Below are 24,788 nucleotides of genomic sequence, written 5' to 3' on the forward strand. Positions count from 1 at the left end.
AGCGGCGGGCGGAGCGGAGCGGAGCGGAGCAGGCGTGTCCCAGCCTCTCTCCTCCCATTTCCCCGTGCGTCAGGGCCGGGAGGAGGAGGAGAGTCACCTTTTTTTTTTTAAATTTTTTTTTTTTTAAAGCCTCCAACTACTTTAGCGCGGACTCGGCAGCAGATGGTGGACACGGCCCGAGGTTTCGGCGGGGAGAGCGAAGGGATGCGCCCAGCGCGCAGCGCCCGCCTGTAGCTCCGCGCCCGCTCCGCTCCCCCCATGAGCCGCCCCGCGTCCCTGCTGCCGGCCGCCCGCTGCCGCAGCGCCCCGGCCAAGCGCCTCCAGCCCCTGCACGACGGCCCCGCCGAGGAAGCGCCGGCCGCCAAGTGCCCTCGGCTCGCCGAATGCGGCCCCCCGGACTGCCTGAGCGCTCCCGGGTCGCCGTGTGCCCCCGCTTCTCCCGCGGGCGGCGGCGGCGCGGCGGGTCCCAGCCTGATCGCCTCGTACCTGCTGCTGCCGCTGGCCGAGCGGGAGCAGGTGTCCCGGGCGCTGAGCGTCAGCTCGGGCCGGGAGCTGCGCTGCAAGGTGAGCGGGAGCTGCGCGGGTGGGGAGCGGGTCCTGCGAACATCCTCCCGCTGCTGGGAGCGCCCGGCCAGCCCCCGGCGGCGTTTGCACGCCCTGCGAGCGAGCCGGGGCTCCGGCTTACCTCGGAGCGCCTTCCCCCCAAAGGCTGCGGGAATGGTGGCTTGTTTTAGTTTCCCCCCCGCCCGCCCAGCATTTCAATATACAACGAACAGGAAGGGTCGCGGTAGCCGCTTCTGCCGGTCTTGCCGAGCCCTGGCTCCCCTCCAGCTCCCTCGTCATTGTTTGGGGAGAGTTGCTACGCGAGCTGCAGCTTTCAGCGCCCTTGAGAATGAATTTGGGTTTAATTTCCTCTATACAGGTGTTCCCCCTCAAACACTACCAGGACAAGATCCGACCTTACATTCAGCTGCCGTCACACAGAAACATCACCGGGGTTGTGGAAGTCATTCTCGGGGACACGAAAGCCTATGTGTTCTTTGAAAAGGACTTTGGGGACATGCACTCCTACGTGAGGAGCTGCAAGAGGTTGAGGGAAGAGGAGGCTGCCCGGCTGTTCAAGCAGATTGTCTCCGCTGTAGCTCACTGCCACCAGTCAGCCATCGTACTTGGTGACCTCAAGCTCAGGAAATTTGTCTTCTCTAATGAAGAAAGGTGAGTGGCTGTCAGCAGCCGGCCCTGGGGTGAGTGGGGAGGGAGGAATGCCACATCCAGAGACACAAAAAGCGTCCCAGGGAGTGGAAACAGCCCCGTCAGCCGGGCATCACCTGCGAGCAATCCGAGTAGGTCCTCATCACGTGTGTGTAGTAGGTCACGGATCTAACCGGGGCGCACTCCCTCTTAGATCTTGATTGATGAAAGGGAGGAAGCTCGCCGGGAGCTTCCTCTCATTCAGCAGAAGTTCAGTGAAACCCGCTGGCAGACAAAGGGATGATAGTTCAGATGCTCGTTAGCGCCAGAAGATGTCATGTGTGCCGCTCATTCAGTGTCAAATGAATAAAAGGCGCAGAGGGAGAGGGGGAAGGCTGAGGTGTTGTGCCGGCAGGAGGAAGCAGCGCAGCTGGGGGAGCAGGAGATGTGAGGAGCTGGAGCTCTGGTCCCTCCTCGGGAGAGTTTCCTTGTGACCCACGGGGGAGCCCCAGAACTTGGGTAGGGTCTCATTGCTGAACCACTCTGCTGATGAGAGTGATGTTTGATGCTGCTGAACCCTTCGAGGCTTTTATCCCCCCTCCACTGCCGTGCTTCCCGTGCCCCCTATGTCCGTAGATTGTGGGCACACACAGGAGTGAAGGTGGGATGTGGTTAAATAATGGTTTGGGAATCCTGCATCAAAGAAAATCACTTTAGTAAAACTTAGCCTAAAGCCTAGGTTCATAGAGGAGATTATAGAATCTAGTTGTTAAATTTAGATTAGGGAAATAATTCAGTATTCCCCCTGGAGTGTTTGCTGCTCTTGCAGTGCTTCACCACACGTGGCAGAGTCAGAAATACAACAAAACTGACTCTTGACTAGCTGCTTATCCCAAGGAATGTTAAAAAAAACTAAGTAAAAGCTGTAATGGAGTTGTGCTTAATATCATAAAAATGTAAGGTGATACTACTGATGCAAAAGAAAGGGTTTTTTTTTTTTTGTTTTGTTAAACTGGGCTAATGATTCTTCAGGATATCTTTTATGAATGTGATAAGAAAGTTAACCAGCACTGCCCCTCTGAAACAGCCGTATGTTGACACGTAAAGAAAGCTATTCCTTTGAAGGAAACTATTGCAGCTTTTCCCTCCCATAAGAAGATGAAACATTTGTTGAAATGTTACGTTGCACACAGTCTCGCTCATTTGGAAATAACGTGTTGCACAGGCGATGTCATGTGCATCACATTTGGCAAGAAGAGGGTTAAGCAATGGCAGGCGACGCGGGCTCTCGCACAGGTGCAGTTTCAGGGCTCCCGCAGCCAATCCCGGGCCCACGGTTCTCGTTGAGTCATATTTTCCGTTTGCAGAACCAATGGGTATTTGCCGAGGTCAGGCTGAGGACAGGCTGAAGCCAACATATCTACACCCCAGCAGGCTGCCAGGCAGTGCAGAGCCCTTCCAGGGCTGGCTGATGCCTTCCCTGCCAACGGGAGCTCCCCTTACCCTCCAAAATAGGAGGTTGAGGTGGACCCATCTCCACCTGGAGATGGTGGGTGCAGTGTTAAGCAAAGGCAAAAAGAATAAATTATGAATTAAAATGAAAAAAAAAAAAAAGCTTAGGAGAGGCAATGATCCTCGTCAGTGCAGAGGGTTTGTGGTTTGTGGAATCGCACAGCTGGATGCTGTTTGCTCAAAGCCTGAACGGCACACAGTGGCTGTAAAGTGCCATGTCACCAATTAACCCCCTGCAGTGGCACTGCAACCTGCGTGGGTAGCGGTGGCTTGGTGTTCCTCAAGAGCCCTCCGTGTTGTTAAAATCTCCAGTTCATAAAAAAACATGAGCGTCAGTGAATGCTGGCCTGATGCACACAGCAGCACTTCCATTACACATTCCCAGGCGTCTGGGCAACTTCTCTGCTGCAAGTTGAGGTGTTTCCTTTCTCAGTGCCAAAGCGAGAGAGAATGGGGCCATGGCAGGGGCTTGCTCATGACTGAGTGTAGCTGTTTCTCACCTGTGGCTTCCTCTCCTGCCCTCCCTAGGACTCAGCTGCGTCTAGAGAGCCTGGAAGACACGCACATCATCAAAGGTGAAGACGATGCACTCTCAGACAAGCATGGCTGCCCGGCGTACGTCAGCCCTGAGATCCTAAACACGACGGGGACTTACTCTGGAAAATCGGCCGATGTGTGGAGTTTGGGAGTGATGCTTTATACCCTGCTGGTGGGACGCTATCCCTTCCACGACTCGGACCCTAGCACTCTGTTTTCCAAAATCCGCCGTGGACAGTTCTGTATTCCTGACCATGTCTCCCCCAAAGCCCGCTGCCTCATCCGCAGCCTCCTGCGGCGGGAGCCTTCTGAAAGACTCACTGCTCCAGAGATCTTGCTTCACCCTTGGTTCGAGGCAGTCTTGGAGCCAGGATATACAGACCAGGAGACGGGAACTTCAGATCAGATTGTCCCAGAATATCATGGAGACAGTGATGATATTAGTTCCTTCTTCTGCTAACCCCAAAATCTCAAAAACCTCGTCGGTTCTTACCTCCGGCGTCTCTGTAGGGTTTCATTTTTCCATGTCTGCAAACTCAACAGCATCTTAAAGTGCCAGTATGGTCAGAAAAGTGACCTTGTCTAAATGAATGCCATCCTGGAGGTCTCCACTCCCCAAGTGTCCTCAGAGTTCCATCCTCTTGCTCTGCTGGTCGGTCCCAGCAGCCCCGGAGGACTTGTGCAGCCCTGTGAGAACTGTCTGGCTCTTCTGCCTCCCGCATCCTCCTCCGGTGTAACTGGCCGCATCTTGGCTGCAGAGTCTGACGTCTGGCAAGGTGTGGGATGGAAAGGCAGCTCCTTCTGCTTTCCTGCAGCGGTAGCAGAGGTGTGGAGCCCTGGCCACGATGTGTAGGTGCAGAGGGGCACATGGCACACCTCTGCCTGAACAAATCTGACAGAAATGGTTGAAAGGGGGATCGACTCGGCGTGCCCCAGCAGCCAGCTCACAAAGCAGCTCTCTGACTGTAAGCACACATTAATGAGGGAAGGAGGTCTTCACCCACCATGGCCAGCTCTCTGCTCGCTGCTGCTTCTCCAGCTGATCCTGCTTTCGGAGGCGTGAAGCTCCTAGATCCACCCGTAGGACAAATCACTGCTGTGGCTCTTTCTGAAGCAGAAACCAGTGGATCTCCCAGCTCGATCCCTTCTGATTCCATTCGCTGTCCAGGAAAGCATTTTAAATAGACTTAAGCCTCGTGTTACCACAGTGTAGCCTATATAACTTTATGCCCTCAGCGAGCTTGTCAAGTAGCAGGTCTCATTAGCTCCGAGTGCCAAAATGTATCCGTTTACCAAACGTAACACTATCGGCTGGGGCACCTTCCCCTGGGAAAGGATAAGGGGTGTCTTGTACAGTACCTGTAAACATGGCCATGTTTTTCAACCACCTTAACTCTTAAAAATACCACATCACCTCCTCTTTCCCCCTCCACCCCCCCAAAAAAGTTAGTCTTAAGAGCAAAATCTCTGTACACCCTTAGTTGATTATTCAGGTATGCTGTTTGCCTCCAGCCTCCCCCCAACTTTTTTTTTCCTTTTTTTTTTTTTTTATTTTTTAAATTTTGTTTTGTTTTTATTTTGCATGATTATTCATAGTCTTTCCGATATGTGTGAATAATGAGTGTATCTGAATCATTAGCTTCCTGGGTTGGGGGTAAGTAAAGCTTAGTCCTGCCTAAAATTTCTGCTTAGTTTCACATGTGTCCAGTGGTTTATGCAGAGATGTCCATTCACCTTAGGCAAGAGTGTGGCTTCTGACATGGCCGTGAGGTGGGTGATGCATGTTCCCAACACCACCCCGTTCGAGTGAAGTCATTTTAAGGGTTAACCCTGGCAAGCTGCAGTCCCACCACGTGTTGCAAGAATACCATGTATACCTCATGGACTGTGTACTTTGTACATACCTTACTGTTTGGGGTTTTGTTTTCTTGTTTTGTTGTACTTTGTCTTAATAAGAGGTGTCGAAGAGCAGTTTAATGTGAATTATTGTTGGCAATACTAACTTGACAGAATCATGAGCATTAAGAGCAGAGCCCTCCAGCTCTCCGTTGCACTAAAACTCTCATGATTGCTTGACATTTGTATCTGTGATACAGTTTAACCCTTCTATGAAAAACAATACATTTGTATATATTGGTAGAAAATTCTGCCAGAAAAGCTAAAAACACTATGTTCAATTTGTACATATGTATATGTCTGTGGAAACCTGGATGATAAAGTTTGACTTGTAGAAAGTTTTAATAAACTTGGTTTCATAATGTTTGTCCCCAATTCTTGTGGTGTCTCAAGAGGAATGCAGGTCAGTGTGTCTGGTTTAATCTGAAAAAATAGGGTTTGGTCTCAGAGACTATGGTCTGTATATGTATTCAATCATGCCTTAGCCTGAACTCCCTGAATTCAGCCTGAGATTGAATCCCCAGGGAGAGTGGGGACCGGGGATGGATCCTGCCTCTTGTGAGGTGGAAAGGGCTTGGGATGTCCCCGGGGTTATGTGAAATGGGATATCCTACTCCTCTGATAAACAAGGGAGAGAGAGGAGTTAGAGCTCTGCCTCTGAATTTTAGAAACCCTCCTGCCTTTCAGCCCATGCATTTGTTTCCCTCTGTTCCCTGTGAGCAGAAGATGCTGTGGCACAGCAGGGCTGTCATCCTGCACCTGTGTGCCTGGCAATGTGATGCTTCAGCCAGTGGAAAATCCGATCTCAGATGTCTAAAAGTGAGCAGCCAGAAGGAGAGGCAGTAACTAAGAGCATTGGTGTTACACGGAGCTAGAGCTCGTGGGCAGAGGCTTGACCCTGCTGCTGGGAGGCAGCACGGTGCTCTCATTAAAACCAAGGGAAAGATTATTAGAGCTGCTTTTCTTTGTGGTGAGAAGAGAGAAGTATAAATAGCTGCAGTATCAAGGTTAGAGAATGTGCTTTCCTGAAAGAGATCAAGCCACCCTTGCAATCCACCCGGAGCGGTGAGATCATTGCTCACAAGTGGAAAGGAGGAGGAAGAGAGTCTTGATTTTTATTTATACTTTGCCTCATGTTTAACTTTGTCCTTTTGCTTGAAATCTGTTTAGTGGAGCAACTGCTTCTAGACAGCTCCTTGAGCAGGAGCAACTTCAAAAACAGTTTTACTTTCAGAAGGGAGTGGAAAGTGAAAAGGAGGGAATAGGGACCTGGTCAGTAATAAAGCAAAGTGCACTGACTTTCATGAGTTACCTTGACTCCCACACTGCAAAGCCAGTGATCTGTGCAGTAAGCATATTTTCTTAGCACTTGCTGAGTGAATGTCAGACACCAAAATATCTCAAGTTACTTTACTGATGTCATTCTTGCAAGACTTGTAAAAATATGTGCACTGCATAGCCTGGCTGATTAAATTACCCCCTGCCCTACCATGCTTTCAGGCTTGGACAGAAGCCCTGATGCATCCTTTCAAAACAGCTGCAGGAGGTTCGATTTAAGTGAAACCTCGAAAACTTTCAAAACACATTTTTCTCCCCCTTGCAGTTAAGTCACCCTTAGTAGGTGAACGTGTAGGTCATCCCGTGACTTTGTTTCACATGAGCTGTGCTGCAGAGCAATTAAAATAAACGCCAAATTGTAGTAGGATCTGCAAACAGCCTCTGGATTGCTTTAGGGATTATAATGCAACATCCGTTTGTACAGCAGAATAAATTGCTATTGCTTCGTTACCCCATCGTTTGTATTATTGTATACAAAGTTTCAGAACGTGTTGAAAGAACCAGCGTATTAAGTGATTAAACTTTGATGGTGGGTGTGAGAACTTTGATTTATGCAATGCACACATTTCTTTTTGAGAGAGTCATAGTTTGTCTATTTTTAAATGGTCCTTTTGGCTGAGGACCACATGAATCTCTAAGGTATTTTGCAGACCTGGTCACCATTTTCACCTTGAAATTGCCCTCTCTGAAAAGTGCTGTGAGACTTCAGTCCTCTGTTGTTGCTAAAAACACAGGAAAAGCTGAGGTTTTTCACAACATCCTGGTCTCCATCCTAAGCCAGCATCAAACCACCTCCCAGTCAGGATAGATCTCACATCCTAAGTATGTATTTTTATCAACTCTCAATACTTCAGCTGCATTTTAGGCACCAGTTCAATAATTTTCTTTTGAAGTAGCACAGCAGAATTTGTAAACCAGCTTCCTCTGAAAGTGCCAGGTAAAACAGCCAGCTCAGCAAGCTCAGGTTTAAGGTCAACATCTCTGCCAAGGAGGTGATACTGCTGAGGTTATTTGCAGTCCAAAAGGACTGGTAGAGGTTCAGCTCTACCTATGCTAAACAGTGCCCTGATTTTAGTAGGACACCTTGAAGTTAGGCAAAGGCACTTCTGCATCAATGTAGTATTTATGAAAGCAAAGGGGTGAAAGAACAGGGTTATTTTATGGATGTACAAGAGGAAAATTCATTGCCCTTGGCTGGATCACAGCACCAGTGCAATACTCTCCTCTAGCTCTCCTTTAATGCACTGAGGGCAAGCCTGACAGATAACTTGAGAAACAATTATTATTCCAGCAGTGCCGAGTGCACTCTGTCAAGCAATTCTCAACAGATTATCTCTTTATAGAAAACCAAATTCTTCTCCCTACTTTTTTCATGCTGTTGCATTCTGTCAAGGAAAAAAGCCTAACTTTCAGCCTTATGGCAGTGCACAGATTTAGCAGCACAAAAACTTCTTACAAAGATGTTTTTCTAGTGAGCATTGAGAATAACTTGACATATAACCACAGTCTGAATTAATCCCTTGCAAAAAATGGCTTTGTTAAATGCAATGTCACAGAAGTATTGTTGATAAAACTACCATGAAATTTGCAACAGTTCTTGCCATGATTCCTCCATAACTTGCAAAATCCTCTTCTCCAAGTGAAATCCAGTGTTCTATTTCAGACAGGATCAACATTTGTTGCAGCAAAATGAGAAATCCTTCAGGATATGAGTTCACAGCAGCATCTTTTTCTTCTTTTTGTGAAGCCAGCTATTTAGAGAATGCCTTAAAGAAAACTCATTAGTTTTCATTGCCCTGCACGTATTTATTTACAGTATTTAACCAGCTAAACAAGCTAATGTGCAGCACTTCATTTCCTAATTTGGCTTTGAAACTGGAGCAGCCGAAGTATCAATTACATTCTGTCAAATGCAAACATTAACATAACTGTATGAAGCAATCATGTTTCTAACAACAGCAAGCACTGCCCAGAGGACCAAAATAAATAAAATTCATAGAGCAAGAGGTAACGCTTTTCTTTAAGGCAGGATTAGGGCTGGCGAGCGCCCGGGCGCTTCCCTCTGCAGGGTTTGTCTCGCAGGGCTGTGCAGGCAGCCGAGGTGGAGGTGATTTAATAATGCACTTGCTCACCAAGGGCACGGTCTCATCATGGCGGGTGTGGATTTCTGCATGCAACTCCCACTGTTATTAATGGTTAATTAATGTGTAATTTGCACAAAGAGATGAAACTGGGACCTCGGCGGTGTGTTGTGAGCACACACACACAGGCTTATCATTCGAAGAAATATCAGGGTGACACGAAGGGTGGATGACAGAAAATAAGTGTGGCGTGAATCAGCTGCCCTGTGTTTATGATACGGCGCTGTTGTGGGAAAACATTCACCTCCATCAACTACCGTCTCCTGCCAACAACAAAAGTTGAGTTTGATAAATTATTAGTGGAGATGTGCTCAGTGGCTTTGCTTAGATTTTACTCCTCTTGCGCAAATTGCAGATTAGGAAAGGATTAAGTAACAACAGTGTGGCTAAAGTATTACACATCGTGCTGGCAATTAGCCAAAGAATGTAGCATGCAAAAGCTGACATTGCCTAAGAAATCAAATATAGCTCTGGTCACCACAGAAAATGACTCTTCCCCACCACCCAAGGTAGTTGCTCAGTTTCTTTCCTGTCTCAGAGTCTTACACCAGCAAATTATTCATTACAGAAATTTGTTTTCCTTTTCATGATTTTTAAAAAAAAATTTCCTAAACTTCCCGGTAGTGAAAAAGCCATAAATGTTTAGATGAATCGCAGAAACCATAAACGTAATTGAGTGTAAAGCCATTGTTGGGCCCTGTGATAACATCCCTGTCAAGTCTCAACTTGTCAGATTCATAGTCTCACTGAGGGTCAAATACCACGAGTTTCCTTTGCTGCACTAACAACTGGAGACAAAATACTCACATAATTTGGGGCAAAAGTCTGTGCAAGACTTGCACATGCAATGAGAATGACGCTGCAGATGGGCAGTGGGATGCATGGTGTGAGCATTTCCCCCAGTGACTAATGGAAGCAGAGTTAGGCTCACAAAGATCAGCCACAGCCTCTACTGCTAAACAGGGGGGCAACAACCCTCAAACATCAAGTGAAGGTGCAAAACCCACCTGGTGCATTTATGAAGTTGCTGGCTGACAAGTATGGTGGGGAGCCCTGCTCCTCCCCACCCTCATGCCCGGGCCCAAGCTGCCTGGATCTGGGGGAAGGCAGGATGCTCTCAGGCCCATTGGCCCCAGGAGAAGCACATGCCCTTGCCTGATGCCTACAGATGTGCATGGCAGTGTGGCTGGTGCCCAGCAGGCACCTCCTGAGGTGTTTCCCTGCAGCACAGGGTCACAGTACCTAAAGAGGACATACAGAAAAGATGGAGAGGGACTCGTTATCAGGGACTGTAGTGATAGGACAAGCAGGAACCGTTTTAAACTGAAAGAGGGTTGATTTAAAGTTGGAAAGCAATTTTTTACTGTGAGTGTAGTAAGAACTCGAAAAGGTTGCCCAGAGAAGCTGAGGATGCCCCAACCTGGAAGTGTTCAAGGCCAGGCTGGATTAGGCTCTCAGCCACATGGTCTAGTGGAAGGTGTGCCTGCCCACAGTGGGGGTTTGGAACTAGACGGTCTTTAAGGTCCCTTCCAACCCAAAGCATTGCATGATTCTATGACACTGTGGCCCACTGATACCCACCTTGTTATTTAAGCAGCCTCCAAGGACCTTCCTATGATTGGAAGCCTTGCTTGGCCCTTGCTTTGACTCTATCTGTACCTTGAAGTCTCAAAATCCTGCAGCAATAAATTCCACAGTGGATCTTGGCACTGCTTCAATAAATTACCTTGCTTGGAAGGGGAATATGTTTCAAACAACAGCAATATAATAGGAATGACTAAAGAGGAGCAGCTGGCCCAGTTTTGGAGAATCTTGTTTGCTGCCCTCACTCCCCATGGGGACTGGAGGTGACACTGTGCTCCGTGCAGGTCAGTAGCCTTTTGAGGCAGCCACAGCCCCAGAGTGGTGAGGACTTGAGCCCAGCGGGCAGAAAGGCTTAATCAGTGAACTCATGGGATTTTTTATCATGGGTCTTGTGATCCTTGATATGTAAGGGCCCTGTCTCCTGAAGGCAATGATCTCCAGGACACTTTGGATTTTCATGTGAGCAGGAACAAGCAAATGTCCAGTTTCTCTGTTGCAAAGAGAGATTTGAAAGGATGTGTCCCATGAACCCTTTGGACTATTCTGGCCAGATGCTTCATGCTGCAAAGACATGCTTGACTGGCTGCCTCATTACAGCAGGCAGTTTTGTCCTTTCATCTGAGCAGCTGGCAAAACAATAAATTAAAAAATAAGGCAAAGTCAGCAAATAGTTTTCTTTCCCCATGTGCAAGGTTAGAGGAACTGCTGCCCCTCCTCCAGAATTATTTCCTGACTTAGTAACTTTTTTCTCAATCTCCTCTTCTTCTTTCTGGGCACATGGGAAAAGCAGGATTTGTGTTTTGAGCGGGGAGTGAGCACCTTTACATGCTGTGCTGTGGCCCAAGCTCTACATGTGTGTGTGCCAACCACAGCCAAAGCCCTGAGCAACCTCCCTCCAGCAAGGGGCAGGGGTGGCTTTGAAAGGAGAGTGCTTTTGTTGTGTCAGGATGGGGCCTGGACCCCAGACAGGAGGTACCCCCTGCCTGCAGGCTCCTCAGGCAAGCCTTGCTGTGTGCAGACAGACAGCATGGCCCGTATTAGCCACAGGCTGGAGATGGTCCATCCTGGGATGTCTGGGTGTGCTGGAGAGAAGCTGCTGCAGTGGCATGCAGCTTGTCCCCAGCCCTGGGCATGGCTCGGGATCGCTGGCAGGGCTGCTGCAGGGCGCCGTGGGCCGAGCTGCTGACCCGGGGCTGGCCCGTGATGCACATCCTGCTCACGCATGTGGGCATGAGTCAGAGCCCGAGAGGAAAAGGCCTCACCCAGTGACAGGCAGAGTGGTGCAGGGAGCTCAGGCTGTGTGCTGATAGAAGAGATTGCTTATTACAGCTGACATCCTCCCTCGGCAAAATCCCTGCACCTGTGGCACGTGGAAAGGGCTTTGATGCTAACCAGGTCTCCCACCTCATAGTCAGAGGTTCAATGGAACCTCCAGAGGCTGGGTTGGTCGAGGTGGCTCAGTGCTTGCCTTCAGCATCTGCAATCTCAGAGCTGAAGGAGCTGCTGGGGGCTCCCAGCACACACATCCCAAGCTGCTGAGAGTCTCTCCACAGCAAGAAGGCACAACGGGATTGATCAGAGCCACATGCATTCCCCTCTGCCCTTGTGAGACCCCACCTGAAATACTATGTTCAGCTTTGGGGCCCCCAACATAAGAAGGGCATGGACCTGCTGAGCGATTCCAGAGCATGGTCCTGAAAATGACCAGAGGGCTGGAGCACTTCTCCAGGCTGAGTGAGCTGGGCTGTTCAGCCTGCAGAGGAGAGGGTTCTGGAGAAACCTTGCAGCATCTTCCTCTACCTAAAGGGGGCCTTGCAGGAAATATTGAGAAGGGACTGTGTGTCATGGAGTGTAGTGATAGGGGGAATGCTTCTAAACTGAGGAAAGGTAGATTTAGATTAGATATTAGGGAGAAAACCTTTACTGTGAAGCTCAAGAAGCACTGGAACAGGTTGCTCAGCAAAAATGTGGATGTCCTATCCCTGGCAGTGTTCAATGCCAGGTTGGATGGGGCTTTGAGCAAGCTGGTCTAGTGGAAAGTGTCCCTGCCCATGTCAGGGGGGTTGGAACAAGATGACACTTGAGGTCCCTACCAACACAATTCACTGCATTATTCTGTGCTATGTAGAGGCCTTGAGAGAAGCAATACAATCTTTATGTCTCTTTATGTCTCTTCTTCCCATCGTTTTGCCCTCAGCCTTGCTGTCTTCAGCACCTGCCACCTGCCCTATACCCAGGTGCTAATCTTCCTTGGGGACTGGGACAGCTGAGCAATGATCGAGCCACCCCCTCCCTCCTCACTGCTTTTCCAGAAAACAGGTGTCCAGATCTTTTGACCCGTGCAAATGATTGCATTTAATTATTTCTAGAAAATTTCCACTATGGTTTTAAAGTGTTTCTTCCCGAAATCTGGTTCATCTTTGCTAGGAAGCCATTGTATGTCTCAAGCAAAGGTCAGGATGAATCATTTTGGAAAGCATGCCAGCTGCAGTGGACTCCCAGCACCAGAGGAGTGGAAGTGTGTCCATGGTTTGCCACTTAAACACAAAACCCTGAACGCCCCCAGCTCTACTTGGAGTCAATGGGATGACTTGCATAGAGTAACAGATGCTGGGTATGACTGTAGGCAGTTCAAAAGCCAGGGGTGGATGGACCACAGCAGTAGATGGTCTCAGAGCTGTGGCTTTAAAAGGGTTATTGATTCATTTGGAAACAACTAGCATGAGTGACTTTGTAACAGACAGGATTATTTAGTCTCACCACATGCCAAACATAGAAAATGTACAGTTCAGCACTGTGATTCTTCCAGTGATCATCACGTAAAACACTCAACAGGATAAGCTACCAAAGGACAAAGGACTGGATAATGCATTTTCCTTACATATGTTTGCAGCTACCAAGGGATGTGGGTTGTCCTCAAAAACAATGGGAGAAATTCTTCAGTTAAAGATCTTATAGGAAGGAGTTAAACTGAGAAGCAATCAACCAAACCAAAAAAAGGTATGTGGATAGTGATACAGCCTCGATCCAGACTGCTGCAGACATTCAAAAGAAGGAGAAATAAGTCACTCTGAGTGTGTATAGAAAATGCATGCTCAGAAATCACACAAAAATACCTTTTCATCTCATATCTACTTCTATGCTGGGCAGCCTGAGGGAGCTGGGTCATTCCTTTATGGGCCAGCTGAGGATGCTCCTGGTGACAAGGACACACAGCGTGGTACAAACGGAGCTATCTCCAATCCCAGTTTCTCCTCCTTTGCTAGAAAAATGTTAAAAAATGCCAAGGAGTTATGGGAGCAAAGACAGCCAGGAGTGACCAGCAGGGCACTGAGCTCTCTGCTGTGAGCCCATGTGGGTCTCCACTGGTGGGAGTTCAAGAGGCTTCACTCAAACCAGATGCCTCTGAGCAAGCAGGGAGCTGCAACTAAACCCTGGCAGCTCCACCAAGCCTTCTGCAGGGATGATCCAGTTTCCATGCTTGGGGTATCTAGTTCCACAGATCCCAGATGCAGAAAATCCCCATCCAGGTCGTAAGAGTGTATCTAGAAATTTTGCTCTGACATAAGGCAGTTACAGTCTGTGTATACTCAGGAGTTTTGCTCTGGCATAAATTATAACACAGCCACTGTAATCTGAAGCAAATCAGGCTTGGCCTGCATCTGTGATGCCAATCTACTGGGTCAAACCTAGACATTCAAACTCAGCCTTCACCCAGCAGAGCCCTCAGAGTAAACCAGGGAGAAATTCTCCAGTGCATGCAACATTCCTGTACAAATCAGTGGGAACTGTAGAGTCTGGCCTGAAGTCAAGATTTCAGGATTTGACCCAATTTAACCTTGGCATAGTTGCCTAACTCCAATTTTTTAACTTTTTTTTTGTGAGGCTCAACAATTAACTTTCAAAACAATTAAAAAAAAAAAGAAAAAAAAAAAAGAGAAAAGGCAGCTGGGGTTCAGAAGGGCTGTGCTAGCCAGCAGGGTTTTGTTAAAGCTACTTCCACTACTATGGTATTTGTTGGCATCAGCATTTTGTGCAAAGTAAAGCACTGCTCCAGGCTCTCTGTCCAGGGCAGAGCCATATGAGCTGGGGGCAGAAGTTGTGACTCTTCCCATACTTGACACACAGATGGGAAGTTCCTTTTACCAAATTCAACTGCTGGGTTTTTTCTTTACTCAGTGAAGTTCAGCCGCATGCAAAATGCAAGAATTGCTCATCTCAGATCCAATGAGTCCCAGTGTGGAAGATTTATTGGAGAGGCTTTGGGGGAACCAGGGCATGAGATAAGAAGATGGGAAGAAGCAGAACAGGATTACAGCCTTGCAGAGGACTGAACTTTCTGTCCTTTCTGTCCCTTTGTGTTTCTGTGCTGGGAAAGGATGCTGTTTCCTAGGCCATTTTCAGGAATCTCTTTTGAAGAGCTGATACAGATATAAAGATCTCTTTTTCTGTTCACCTTATGGGTGGACGATAAAAGGCATAATCCAAATCTTAAAGATTTTATTGTTTTAATTACTCCACTGCATCTTGGAATTTACTGTGCTACTACTTGTTAATATATTCAGTAGAGCACAGGGGATGCCAGAACTGCTGGAGTTTGATGTTTTGTTTCAAGTTTCAGACCTGACTTGTAAACCTGCACCGTGCAGTCCCGTGGCTCCCTGTCCATCCTGGGCAGTGGGGATGGGTGTCTGGCTGTGGCTGCTTGATGGGAAGGGCAAGCCCAGCACTGAGGAGTCACTGCAGCCCTGTTGTGTCCACGGAAGTACTGGGAAGTACTCACCAAATACCATCCTAAGCAAAACAGACTCAAATTAGAGGTATTACCTGAATTTACTACTGACAAAATCAGAGCAAGATAATGAGAAGTAAAATAAATCTTAGAAACACCTTATCCCCACCCCTACCTCCATCCCAAGTTCTACCCTCTCCCCCTCAGTGGCACAGGGAGATTGGAATGGGTGTTATGGTCATTTCATCACAGGTTGTTTCTGTCACTACTCAGGGAGAGTCATTCCCCTGATCCAGTATGGGGTCCCCCCCAGGAGTTAGTCCTCCACAAACTTCTCCAGTGTGAGTCTTCCCATGGGCTGCAGCTCTTCACAAACTCCTGCAGTGTGGGTCACTCTTCTACCAGGTGCAGCTCTACAGGGCCAAGCTGCTTCAGCATGGGTCCCACACCTTGTCACAAGCCGTATGAGGAAACCTGTTCCAGCATGACTCTTCTCTCCATGGGTCCATAGGGCCCTGCCCACAGGTCACAGGCTTCCCACAGGGTCACAGCTCCTTTTCAGCCTAGGTCTCCTCCATGGGCTGCAGGTGGATCTCTGCACCCCCGTGGTCCTTCATGGGCTGCAGAGGCACAGCTGCCTCACCATGGGCTGTACCAGGGGCTGCAGGAGAAACTCAGCTCTGGTGCCTGGAGCACCTCCTGCCCCTCCTTCTGCACTGACCTGGCTGTCTGCAGGGCTGTTTCTCTCACATGTTCTCACCTTGCTCATCTCTGACTGCAATTACATCTGGACAATAACTTTTTTACCTTCTTAAATGTGTTATCACAGAGGTGTTACCTTCATTTCTGAACGGCTTGGCCTTGGCCAGCAGCAAGTCCATTCTGGAGCAGTCTGGCATTGGCTCTGCTGGATATTGGAAAAACTGGTAGCTTCTCACAGCAGCCATCCTTGAAGCCTCCCACTACCAAAATCTGGTCACAGCCCATCAGGAAAATCCAGGCATATTTTCAAGGAAAGCTGGTTTTATTCCCCCAGGGGCATGAACATGAATAATTTCTTTTGGGTTTAGAATAAAACCAGCAGGATGGCCAGTGGCAGGGTGTTAAGTAGGAGTGGGTTTTAATCCTTTTAAGAGCTTTGATTAGTTTTTGTTCAAACTCCCTTCCTTTCACTGCAGATGAATCTGGATGGCTCCTTAGTACTTAAAAACAGCTTCTGAGATTTAGACTTAGGGTCTGAATCTCTTTTTGCTCCCAAAAACATCTCCAAAGCTTACTTCCAGCAATGAGTCATCCTCTGGAGTCTTAAGCTGCAGCTTCACTTGCAAATGACTGAAAATAAGAGAAACATGGCCATTTTTGAAAGTAAAGCCAGACCATGGAGGTTTAGGAGGCATAGGAACACCCATATTCAGCACCCATATTCATTCATGAGATGCTCTGGCACTGGATATGTTGCATTGTGTTAGGGTGTGTGTTGGCACAAGACGAGCTCGAGAACCCACCAGTGCTTTGGCAGGGGGAGGAAGAGTGAAGATGTGGGGGGGAGACCTGGGACTGGAGTAACTGAGGGTGGGAGTTTTCCAGGTGATACCAGGAGTGCCTGGAATGCTGGTTGTATTTTAGAGTTGTGTGGGTGATGCCAGGCCATTGGCCGCTTTGCTCCTGCTTCCCCTTGTTTCAATAAGTGACTGCAGCTCAGCCTCCTGGATTATTCCGTTTGGGGCAGGGAGGAAAAGGGGCAGGGAGGCATGTGCTTGCATGACTCTGAGGGTGCACCCAGTCTAATGAAAGCAAAGAAGAACCCTAGGACTCATTAACTGGGCTTTCAAGCATGAGCAGACAATGGGAAGGCTTCAATAATAGTGAAAATCTTGGATTTGTGTAGGAACTTTTTACTTTTACTCTCCTTCCTATCCCCGGCCTGTGACACAACACCACCACACATGACAGGATAACCTCAGGTACACAATCATCCTCCAGGTATTATGACTGTCAGGCAAACAGATTGCTCACACCATCCTATGCCGGGCTGAAAGGATTACAATATAGATTTGGATCAGGATTGCCTTCTGAATGTTCTCAGCCTCAAAACAGGTGTAAGGGAAAAAGACATGAGGGAAATTGTTTGCCAGTGGAGAATCTCTCCAGGAGGAATTGTTGGATAAATACTAACTGAAGATTGGGATCAGACAGCTGCTATGTTGGGCTTTTCCCACTCAGATGTAGCCTGAGAGCAACATTACAGGCTGCAGGCACAAGTAAAGCAAAAATGCTGTTGTATGCATGCATGAAGGACCTGTGCACCTCACACACTGAGTCCTGAGAGGGTCTGGTAAAAGGGTAATAAAATAATAGATTCATAGAATCAGAGAATGGTTTGGGTTGTAAGGGGCCTTAAAATATCATCTGGTTCCAACATGGGCAAGCACACCTCCCACTGGACCCGGTGGCTCAAAGCCCCATCCAGTCTGGCCTTGAACACTGCCAGGAATGGGACATTCATAACATTTCTGGGCAATGTGTTCCACTGTCTCACCACCCTCACAGTAAAGAATTTCTTCCTTCTGTCCAGTCTAAACATACCCTCTTTCAGTTTAAAACCATTCTCCCTTACCCTGTCACTACATGCCATTGCAAGAAGTTCCTCTCCAGCTCTCTTGTAGCTCCTTTAGGTACTGGTAGGTGCTACAAGGTCTTCAGAGAGTATTGTTTTCTCCAGGCTGAACAGCCCCAACTCTCTCCACTAGTCAGCCTGGAAAGAGAACTGAACACACTCTTTTGCCAGTGCAGGGGACAAGGTGTGATAACCCACCATTGGAGGTGGGTTAAAAAATTGAGTGAAAAGCATGACTGCAGAGCAAGATCACCTATAAACATTCACCCACATATATAAATATATATATATATATATATATATATATATATATATATATATATATATATATATATATATACCCTTCTTCAGGTAGTCCTGCATGTGTTGAGGTTGTTTGAGAACTGCAGATGCAAAGAAAAAGCCACAGGCCCAAAGTCAATATGTATTGCCAGAAGCCTGGTATCTTTGTTATGGAGTATTAACTGCAGCCTGCATGTGTGGTATATCAATTTAGATTATTTCCTGTAAATACATCTGTGCTGGAAGGCTCAGGTCGGACTCCTTATGTATTTCTTGCCTGCTTTTTTCAGCTGGATAGAACTTGAGCAAACAGATCATGTGACTTGCCAAAACCACCCATTGAGTCACTGGCTCAGCCCAGATTAGATCTCAGGAGTTTCTAGCTTTGATCTAGCCACAAGACCACATGGCCTCTTTCTATAGTCTTTGATGAAAGGCTACATAAACACACATAAGGGAGCTCACTAAATTTTTTTTGGAAGTTCTGAAAAATGTTTTGCCCCTGCGGCAAGCAAAATTGGAAGGAGCTAAAAAAGGGTGCCATTCACATATCTGTTGGAGTAAAAAATATTAACAGTGATAAAGTATATGTCCAAACACCTGAAAAAAACCCAAACCTGTGAAAATGACAACAAGATGCTCTGCATAATAGTGCTGTGAATGCTGTACCTGCCATATGGATCCTTCAACAAGAGCTAGTTACCTTATAAAGAGACATTCTTGCGTCACCCTTCAGAAAGTATAAACACATTAAGCAATGTTATTCTCTAAAACATCAACACATGAGCTACTTACAATGGACTAAAAAGTCATTGTTGCTTTGAGGATGTATTTGTCCCAAGTGATTCATAACAATCCATGGCACTGCGGCTATGAAGACTTCTAAAGGATGCCTCCACTTCCAGGCAAGTATCCACGGAAACAAGCCCACAAGTTTGCTTTGTTTGCCTCCTTTTACCTAGGATAACCTTTTAAGCTGCTTTGTAGACAGCCAGGCTTCCCAGCTGAAGCAGATGTCTTTCCCTTCTCGATGCTGGGCTTTCCTTTCTGTACCTGCTGTGCTGCTGACTGCTGTGGTCTCTCCTGGAGGAAGGGCAGTGGCTCCCTTTGACGGAGCCAGATGAAGATGAGGACATCTCAGTGGCAGTAACTCCTATAGTACAGTACTAATGTGGTTCCAGAGGCAGCTGCCAAGAATTGCTTCCCATGCCTGCCTGCGCCAGGAGATGTGTGGAATGATGAAACTGAAGCTAGCGGAGTGCAGGGCCCATGTCTCCATGACTCCATGACCGGGGATTGGAGCAGGACCCGAGAGAGCTCAGATACCCTCATGCTCTCAGGATGGGCAGTTCAGCTAGGCAAAGACCATTCTCTGGCAAGAGAAAGCCACATCAGGACCATCAGTGCCAGAAGACTGTTTAGGCCTGTAAACCACCATTTTTACTTTCTTTATTCCCCTGTTTTAGCCTCTCTGTTCCTTTGAAATCAGCTCTGAGATGTAGGGAGACATCCTACAGTATTTTGGATCCTGTATAGCCCCCTTGGCCACCTGGAATTTGGCTCTCAGTTTTCTGAGAGACTCACGTCATTAGGGTAAGCCAGCGTGTGTGTGTCTGTGTCAGCACATAACAAAACACATTGTAAGCACCCTGAGCTCAGGAACTGATACGTGCTCTGGCAGGAACACAGCCGTGCCAGCAAGAGCACAGGGTCATAAGCAAAGGCAATATTGGCTCCTGTGGGACTAATAAAGACAAAAGACAAAGCAACTGTTTACTGTACTATTGAGGGCACTGTTTGGGACACTGAGGCTGGAATGCAGAAGATACTGATACACAGTTGTTAAGTACAGGTAAATATTCAACCTGAAAAGCACACAGAAACTCATCCCCAGACTGCACATAGGTGTTCTGGGCACTGAGGCAAGTGCCTAGCAGAGACATGATGGAGCAGCTTGTCTGCTGTTCTCCTCTCATACTGCTGTGAGCCCGTCCTGCCTTCCTGATTTGAATCAACTGAATAGCATCGACATGGACTCATGCAGTTACTCAGGTCAGTTGTAAAGGGGCAGAGTCAAAAGCTCTCAGAAACCCAAGACCTCTGTCCTCCTGCACCAGGATGAGCTCTGTACAGCTGCCAAGCTCTAAAAGCCTGCACAGCATTCGTGCCCAGTACCAGCAGGAAATGTTTTCCTTCTGGTACTGCAAGAAATGAGACGTGATTTATGGAGTGAAGTTCCACTTAATAAAACTGGAAATGACATACTGATGGGTGGCTGAAAAGACCACCACACTGCACAACAGGGTGTTCAGTCCTCCAGTCACCTCTTCACAGCTTAGAGAAGGAAACCACACTAGGATTTTAATTCACTGTTAGGTGGATCACTTCACACAGCCAACAGCAGTTCCCCAGAGTTTAAAAAATAGGGGTTCATTGCTTAAACTTCAAAGAACACTGGCTAGCTCAAAAGAGAGCCTCATTCTGACAGAAATGGAAGGACTAATCACTTAATCTAAAAATTAGAAGTTGTTTTTGTACCACAGACCATAATCAAATTACATTTATCTCATTCAAGTAGATTAGAGCACTAATTATCAGCCTATGTATGCAGTGTGTGCACTGTGAACATAAACACCCATATGTTTCTATATTCAGAAATACAAACAAAGTTGAACCCAAAACCCAACGGGATGTTATTGCTGCCCTGTGTGGGGAGGAGGATCTCCGCGTCTATAATGCTTGATGATCTTCAATTCATCAATGGCTTTTAATGCTCCAGACATCTGGGCTTGTCCATGAAGATGGTATCTTGGAGGTGGAGGATTTGGCAAAGCTTGTGGTGGAACAACAGTTAAGCCATAGACAAGAGTATGGCCTGGTGAGACTGGAAGAGATTGCATCAAAGATTGGGTTTCTGCCAATGAAACATTAGTAGCCATGGGGCAAGTTAAGCCCTTGCAACCTTGCGGTCAAATCTCTAGCTGTAGCCTCTTCAGGAGAAAATCTAAGTGATGCTGGTGCCCTTGGTGAAGTTAGCAGACCTGAAGAATGTGTGTCATTGTCAGAAGCCCAAGCACATGCTGACAGACTGTAACTTTTAAGAGACACGGGCTGGTACATCACATTACTTCACTGAGACTCCTGTGGAGCAGCAGAGACCACCATCCAGGAGGCAAAGATTACAACATTTTTTTAGTAATGACATGACTGAAGGTCTGTTCACCATATTGAGGGTGGGTTAAATGCAGTCTCTCACTTTGATGTCATTACAACACATTGCCAAGTCTGTTCTTTGGCATTCCCACTTCATACAAATCATTGCTAATGTGACCTTTTTTTTTTTGTCTTCTTATGTCTGAGTGGTCAAGGTTGTGCTGTGTTTATGTGTTCATGCATGTGTGTGTTTGCATGTATTTAAAACTGTTGCTGGCATAGTTGACTGGGAACATAAACATCAAATGTGAAGTGTTAATGAAAACTGGAAAATATCCAAGACTATGCTACTGGTTGTTCAACAAACCATGATATCATGGAGATGGAAAATAGATATGTGGGGTAAGAAATAGCCTGTTTTTTAAAAAGGGATGTAGAAAGAGCAATATAACATGAAGAAATTATGTATGAAACAGGCAAAACACACAGGAGATACAACAACAATGATGATAAATTACAAGTTTAAACAATGTAAGTGATTGATAAAAGGAAACCAGAGGATTAATAGACTATCAACAGCCAAGAAAGGGAAAGAAAAGTGGAAAACATTGACATAATCATGTCAGGAACAATGCTGCCTCTTCTCCCAAACTCATCCCCATGGCTGTATAGATCAATTGCCAAATGCAGATGGTAAAATCACAAACTGTGTTAAAAAAAAAAAAGTCTATTTCTATTCTGCATTTGGGAAGAAGATGGATGTTCATCCCTTATGATATTGCAGATGGAATGAGTACATCATTTACCATCTGGAACAATGGAGATGTGAGGCAGCATCTGCTAAAATTAAACATTTTTTACATCCTCTGTCCTGGCTATCTTTGTGTCTTAAAGGAGAAGATTAAAATGTTTGGTAAAGTTTTATATTTACAAATCCAGGGGAATTCTAAAGACATGGGGGACAGACAGAGTAGCTCTGGAACTAAATATGTGTAAAAGGGGTACTCCAGGGAGCAATAGGTTGGTGAGTAGGACGGTATCCCTCAACACAATCACCAAAAGTTCACTCAGGCCTCCAAGAACAAGCCATTAGAGGTTGAAAATAACACCAATGCTAATCAGCAGGGTTTTGGGGAAGGTAAGTCTTGTCAAAGAAACCTGCCTTTTCCTTTGGACAAGATTAGAGATCTGGTTCACACAGTATTCTTGGCTTTCTCCACCACATGACAAGTTGATTAATGAGCTCACATTACACAGGATGAATAGGGTACAAGCTAAGAGTTGGCCAAGTGACAGATGTAAAAAAGTAGTTATTAATGGGGGATTAATGGGGAAGCAACAGCTCAGGGATGCTTGAGGGGGTGAAGTCAGCCACATGGAGTTCAGTGTTTCTGTAGCTTCAGTCTGTGTGACTCAAACATCTCCATCCTACAGCAAAGGGTTAGAGATCCTGATGTTACACATTTGTCTTGGCAAGATCTTTTCTGTTTGCACACCACTAGGATACATTGGAGCAATTGTCTCCATTATCCAGGTAGGAAAGCAAGGAGGTAAGAGAGACAGGCTGCTATTTTAGGAAGCTGTGAGAAGCAGTGGATGCCAAGAAACCAGCTGCTTTCTGAAGGGGCACTTTGAGAGTGCAATAACAAATTTCTGGCCTGACAAACCCACAAAGGCCATCAAGCAAATCAGTAGCAGAGCTTGAAAAAGAGCTCAGCAGTTGCTGGCTGAGGGCCTGACCTGGGATGACTCACTTATCTAACACATGTTGCATCTTTTCCATGCAGGGAGCAGGCATTGACATCAGCAGGGCCGAGAAGATCTACTCCCGCTGGCCAGCACTGACTGTTTGCTCTCCTCCCAGCACATGCATCAACTTCCACCAGCAAATAACTGGAACAGCACTTCATTTAACACCCCCACGCCCTGTTACTAAATGTTTGATAGAAGATTAAAGAAACAAGTTCTTGTATGCTAATGTGCTCATCAAGTATTTGCTCCTAATTTATCACTTCATTTGCTTTGTTGTCTTTCCTGACAACTTGACTATTCACAGGAAATGTCACCTTGCAGGATATCATGATGTGACTACTATACACAGTCGCAGGGAAAAGCTTGATAAGGTAAAATTCATTATATGCATTAGGTTTTTGATTCTGCATTCGGCAGAGGAAACCTTGTGTCTCAAAGTTTCCCAGTACCCTGTCAGCAGCAGCTGATACCTGGTTTAATGCTGTGGGCTGTCTGTGAGGCTGCAAGTAGAACCCCACGTTGTCCTGGGCAGGCTGGAGAGGAAATGAAAAATCTCTCAGGGATGTAATGTTTATGGCAAAGCTGTTCTGCACTCTCCTTCCAAGTGCTGCTCTCTGCCAGGCTGGTGCCCAGCAGGGAGAGAAGCAATAGCTGTTCTGAAGGTAATGGTGAAGTAGTCTTTATAAAAAAAAAAGAAGTGGAAAAAGAGGTAAAATAATTGGTTTGCAAATATTTAATTATCCATTGGAAAGCAGCAAGATTCATTTTATTTCCTCTGCAGTGCCTATGCTTGAATAGGAGAGCTGCCAGCTATGACATCTCCCCTAGGATCAGCAACCCAGAGAACAGGAATAGCTGACAGCTGGACCTGCTTGGGCCTTTCATTTAAAAAAAACCCAAAACCATGAAACCTTGTGATTAATAACCAAAACAGAGGTCAGAAAGTGTCATGCTGGGGATGCTCTGGGAAGATGGGGTTTAGAGCTGGGCTCCTGTGCCTACCCCACTGATGAACAGGTCATTTCCCACCCCTGAGGAAGGCGAGTCCCTCTGAGGCAGAGGCTGTCACTGGTGCAGTTGGGGACAATGGCAGGAGCAGAGGCAGTGAAGACGTGGTCAGAAATTCCCCCTGGATGCAGGGGATCCTCAAGAGCTGGGGAGCTGAAACTCAGCACTTGCTCACACAGAGGCGGGGGTGACAATCTCAGGTGTCAGTCGGGAAGCCCTTCCTGCCTGGGACTATGTGCTGGCATTCAGTAACTCTCCATGCTGTAATCACAGCCAATCACCCGGGAAAACCATCAGGAACTCGAACCCCTCCAGCGGTAGGACTGCAGCAAAGCCCAGGTACCCAGCTGGCAGCGCCTGCTGCAGCCTCCCGGCATCCCTGTGCAGGGCCAGCCCTGGACACCCTGGCACCTGAGCATGGTAATAGCCAAAGGAGATGTGGCAGAGCTGGGAGATCCCCAGGGACCCTGGGCTGGAGTGCTGCTGCAGCTCTGTGGGTCTCTTCCCCTGGTCGTCGGAAACATCCCTGTGGAGGCAGGGTGACTGGGCAAGGAGGCTTTGCAGGCATTGTGTGGGGGACCAGGGCACTTGCTGAGGTGTCTCAAAACCCTCTTTGTTCACTCACCACACCCTTGGGTGAGGAAAGCCTTATTGTTTTCAATTATCTCAAAATTACCCCCAACTGGAGCCATTGTGGCAGGAGATGCAGAAAAAAAAAGCACAGATGTACAGTGGGAAAAAATAGCCAGAACTCATTTCTAAAAGGTCAAGATAGAGACCACCCTTGCTTACATTAAGATGAAGCTGCAGAATTTGTCCTGGACATCATCACCATGTAGTGCTTCTTCTGATGTGGAGGAGGAAGGACTTGTCATTCTTCTTAGGCTCTTAGACCCCTGAGATATCCATCCCAGTAGATCCAGAGAGTTTCAAAGCCTGCCTGCTCCTGGACATCTCTAAGACAGTGTGTCAGTATTTACCCATTTTCCCAGAAATTACTTGATTACTTCTTTTTCAGGCCTTGGTCTGGCAGTTCTTGGTTGAA

At 47.1% G+C, this 24,788-nt stretch overlaps 1 protein-coding gene across 1 annotated transcript; it reads left to right on the top strand.

The window, feature by feature from the left end:
* The first annotated feature begins 126 nt into the window (after positions 1-126).
* Positions 127-5,498, top strand: TRIB1 (tribbles pseudokinase 1). Its single transcript, XM_064396718.1, has 3 exons — positions 127-564; positions 923-1,215; positions 3,232-5,498. Exons 1-3 carry the CDS (start codon positions 259-261, stop codon positions 3,698-3,700), a joined length of 1,068 nt encoding a protein of 355 aa, XP_064252788.1. The 5' UTR covers positions 127-258; the 3' UTR covers positions 3,701-5,498.
* Positions 5,499-24,788: the final 19,290 nt, after the last annotated feature.

Source organism: Passer domesticus, chromosome 1 (assembly GCF_036417665.1).
Source record: "Passer domesticus isolate bPasDom1 chromosome 1, bPasDom1.hap1, whole genome shotgun sequence".
Taxonomy (NCBI): domain Eukaryota; kingdom Metazoa; phylum Chordata; class Aves; order Passeriformes; family Passeridae; genus Passer; species Passer domesticus.

Excerpts from the sequence above, each read along its gene's own strand:
- TRIB1 (XM_064396718.1), top strand. The coding sequence starts at position 259 with ATGAGCCGCCCCGCGTCCCTGCTGCCGGCCGCCCGCTGCCGCAGCGCC. Across the intron at positions 565-922 it reads GCCGGGAGCTGCGCTGCAAG|GTGTTCCCCCTCAAACACTA; the intron begins GTGAGCGGGAGC and ends TCCTCTATACAG. Across the intron at positions 1,216-3,231 it reads GTCTTCTCTAATGAAGAAAG|GACTCAGCTGCGTCTAGAGA; the intron begins GTGAGTGGCTGT and ends TGCCCTCCCTAG.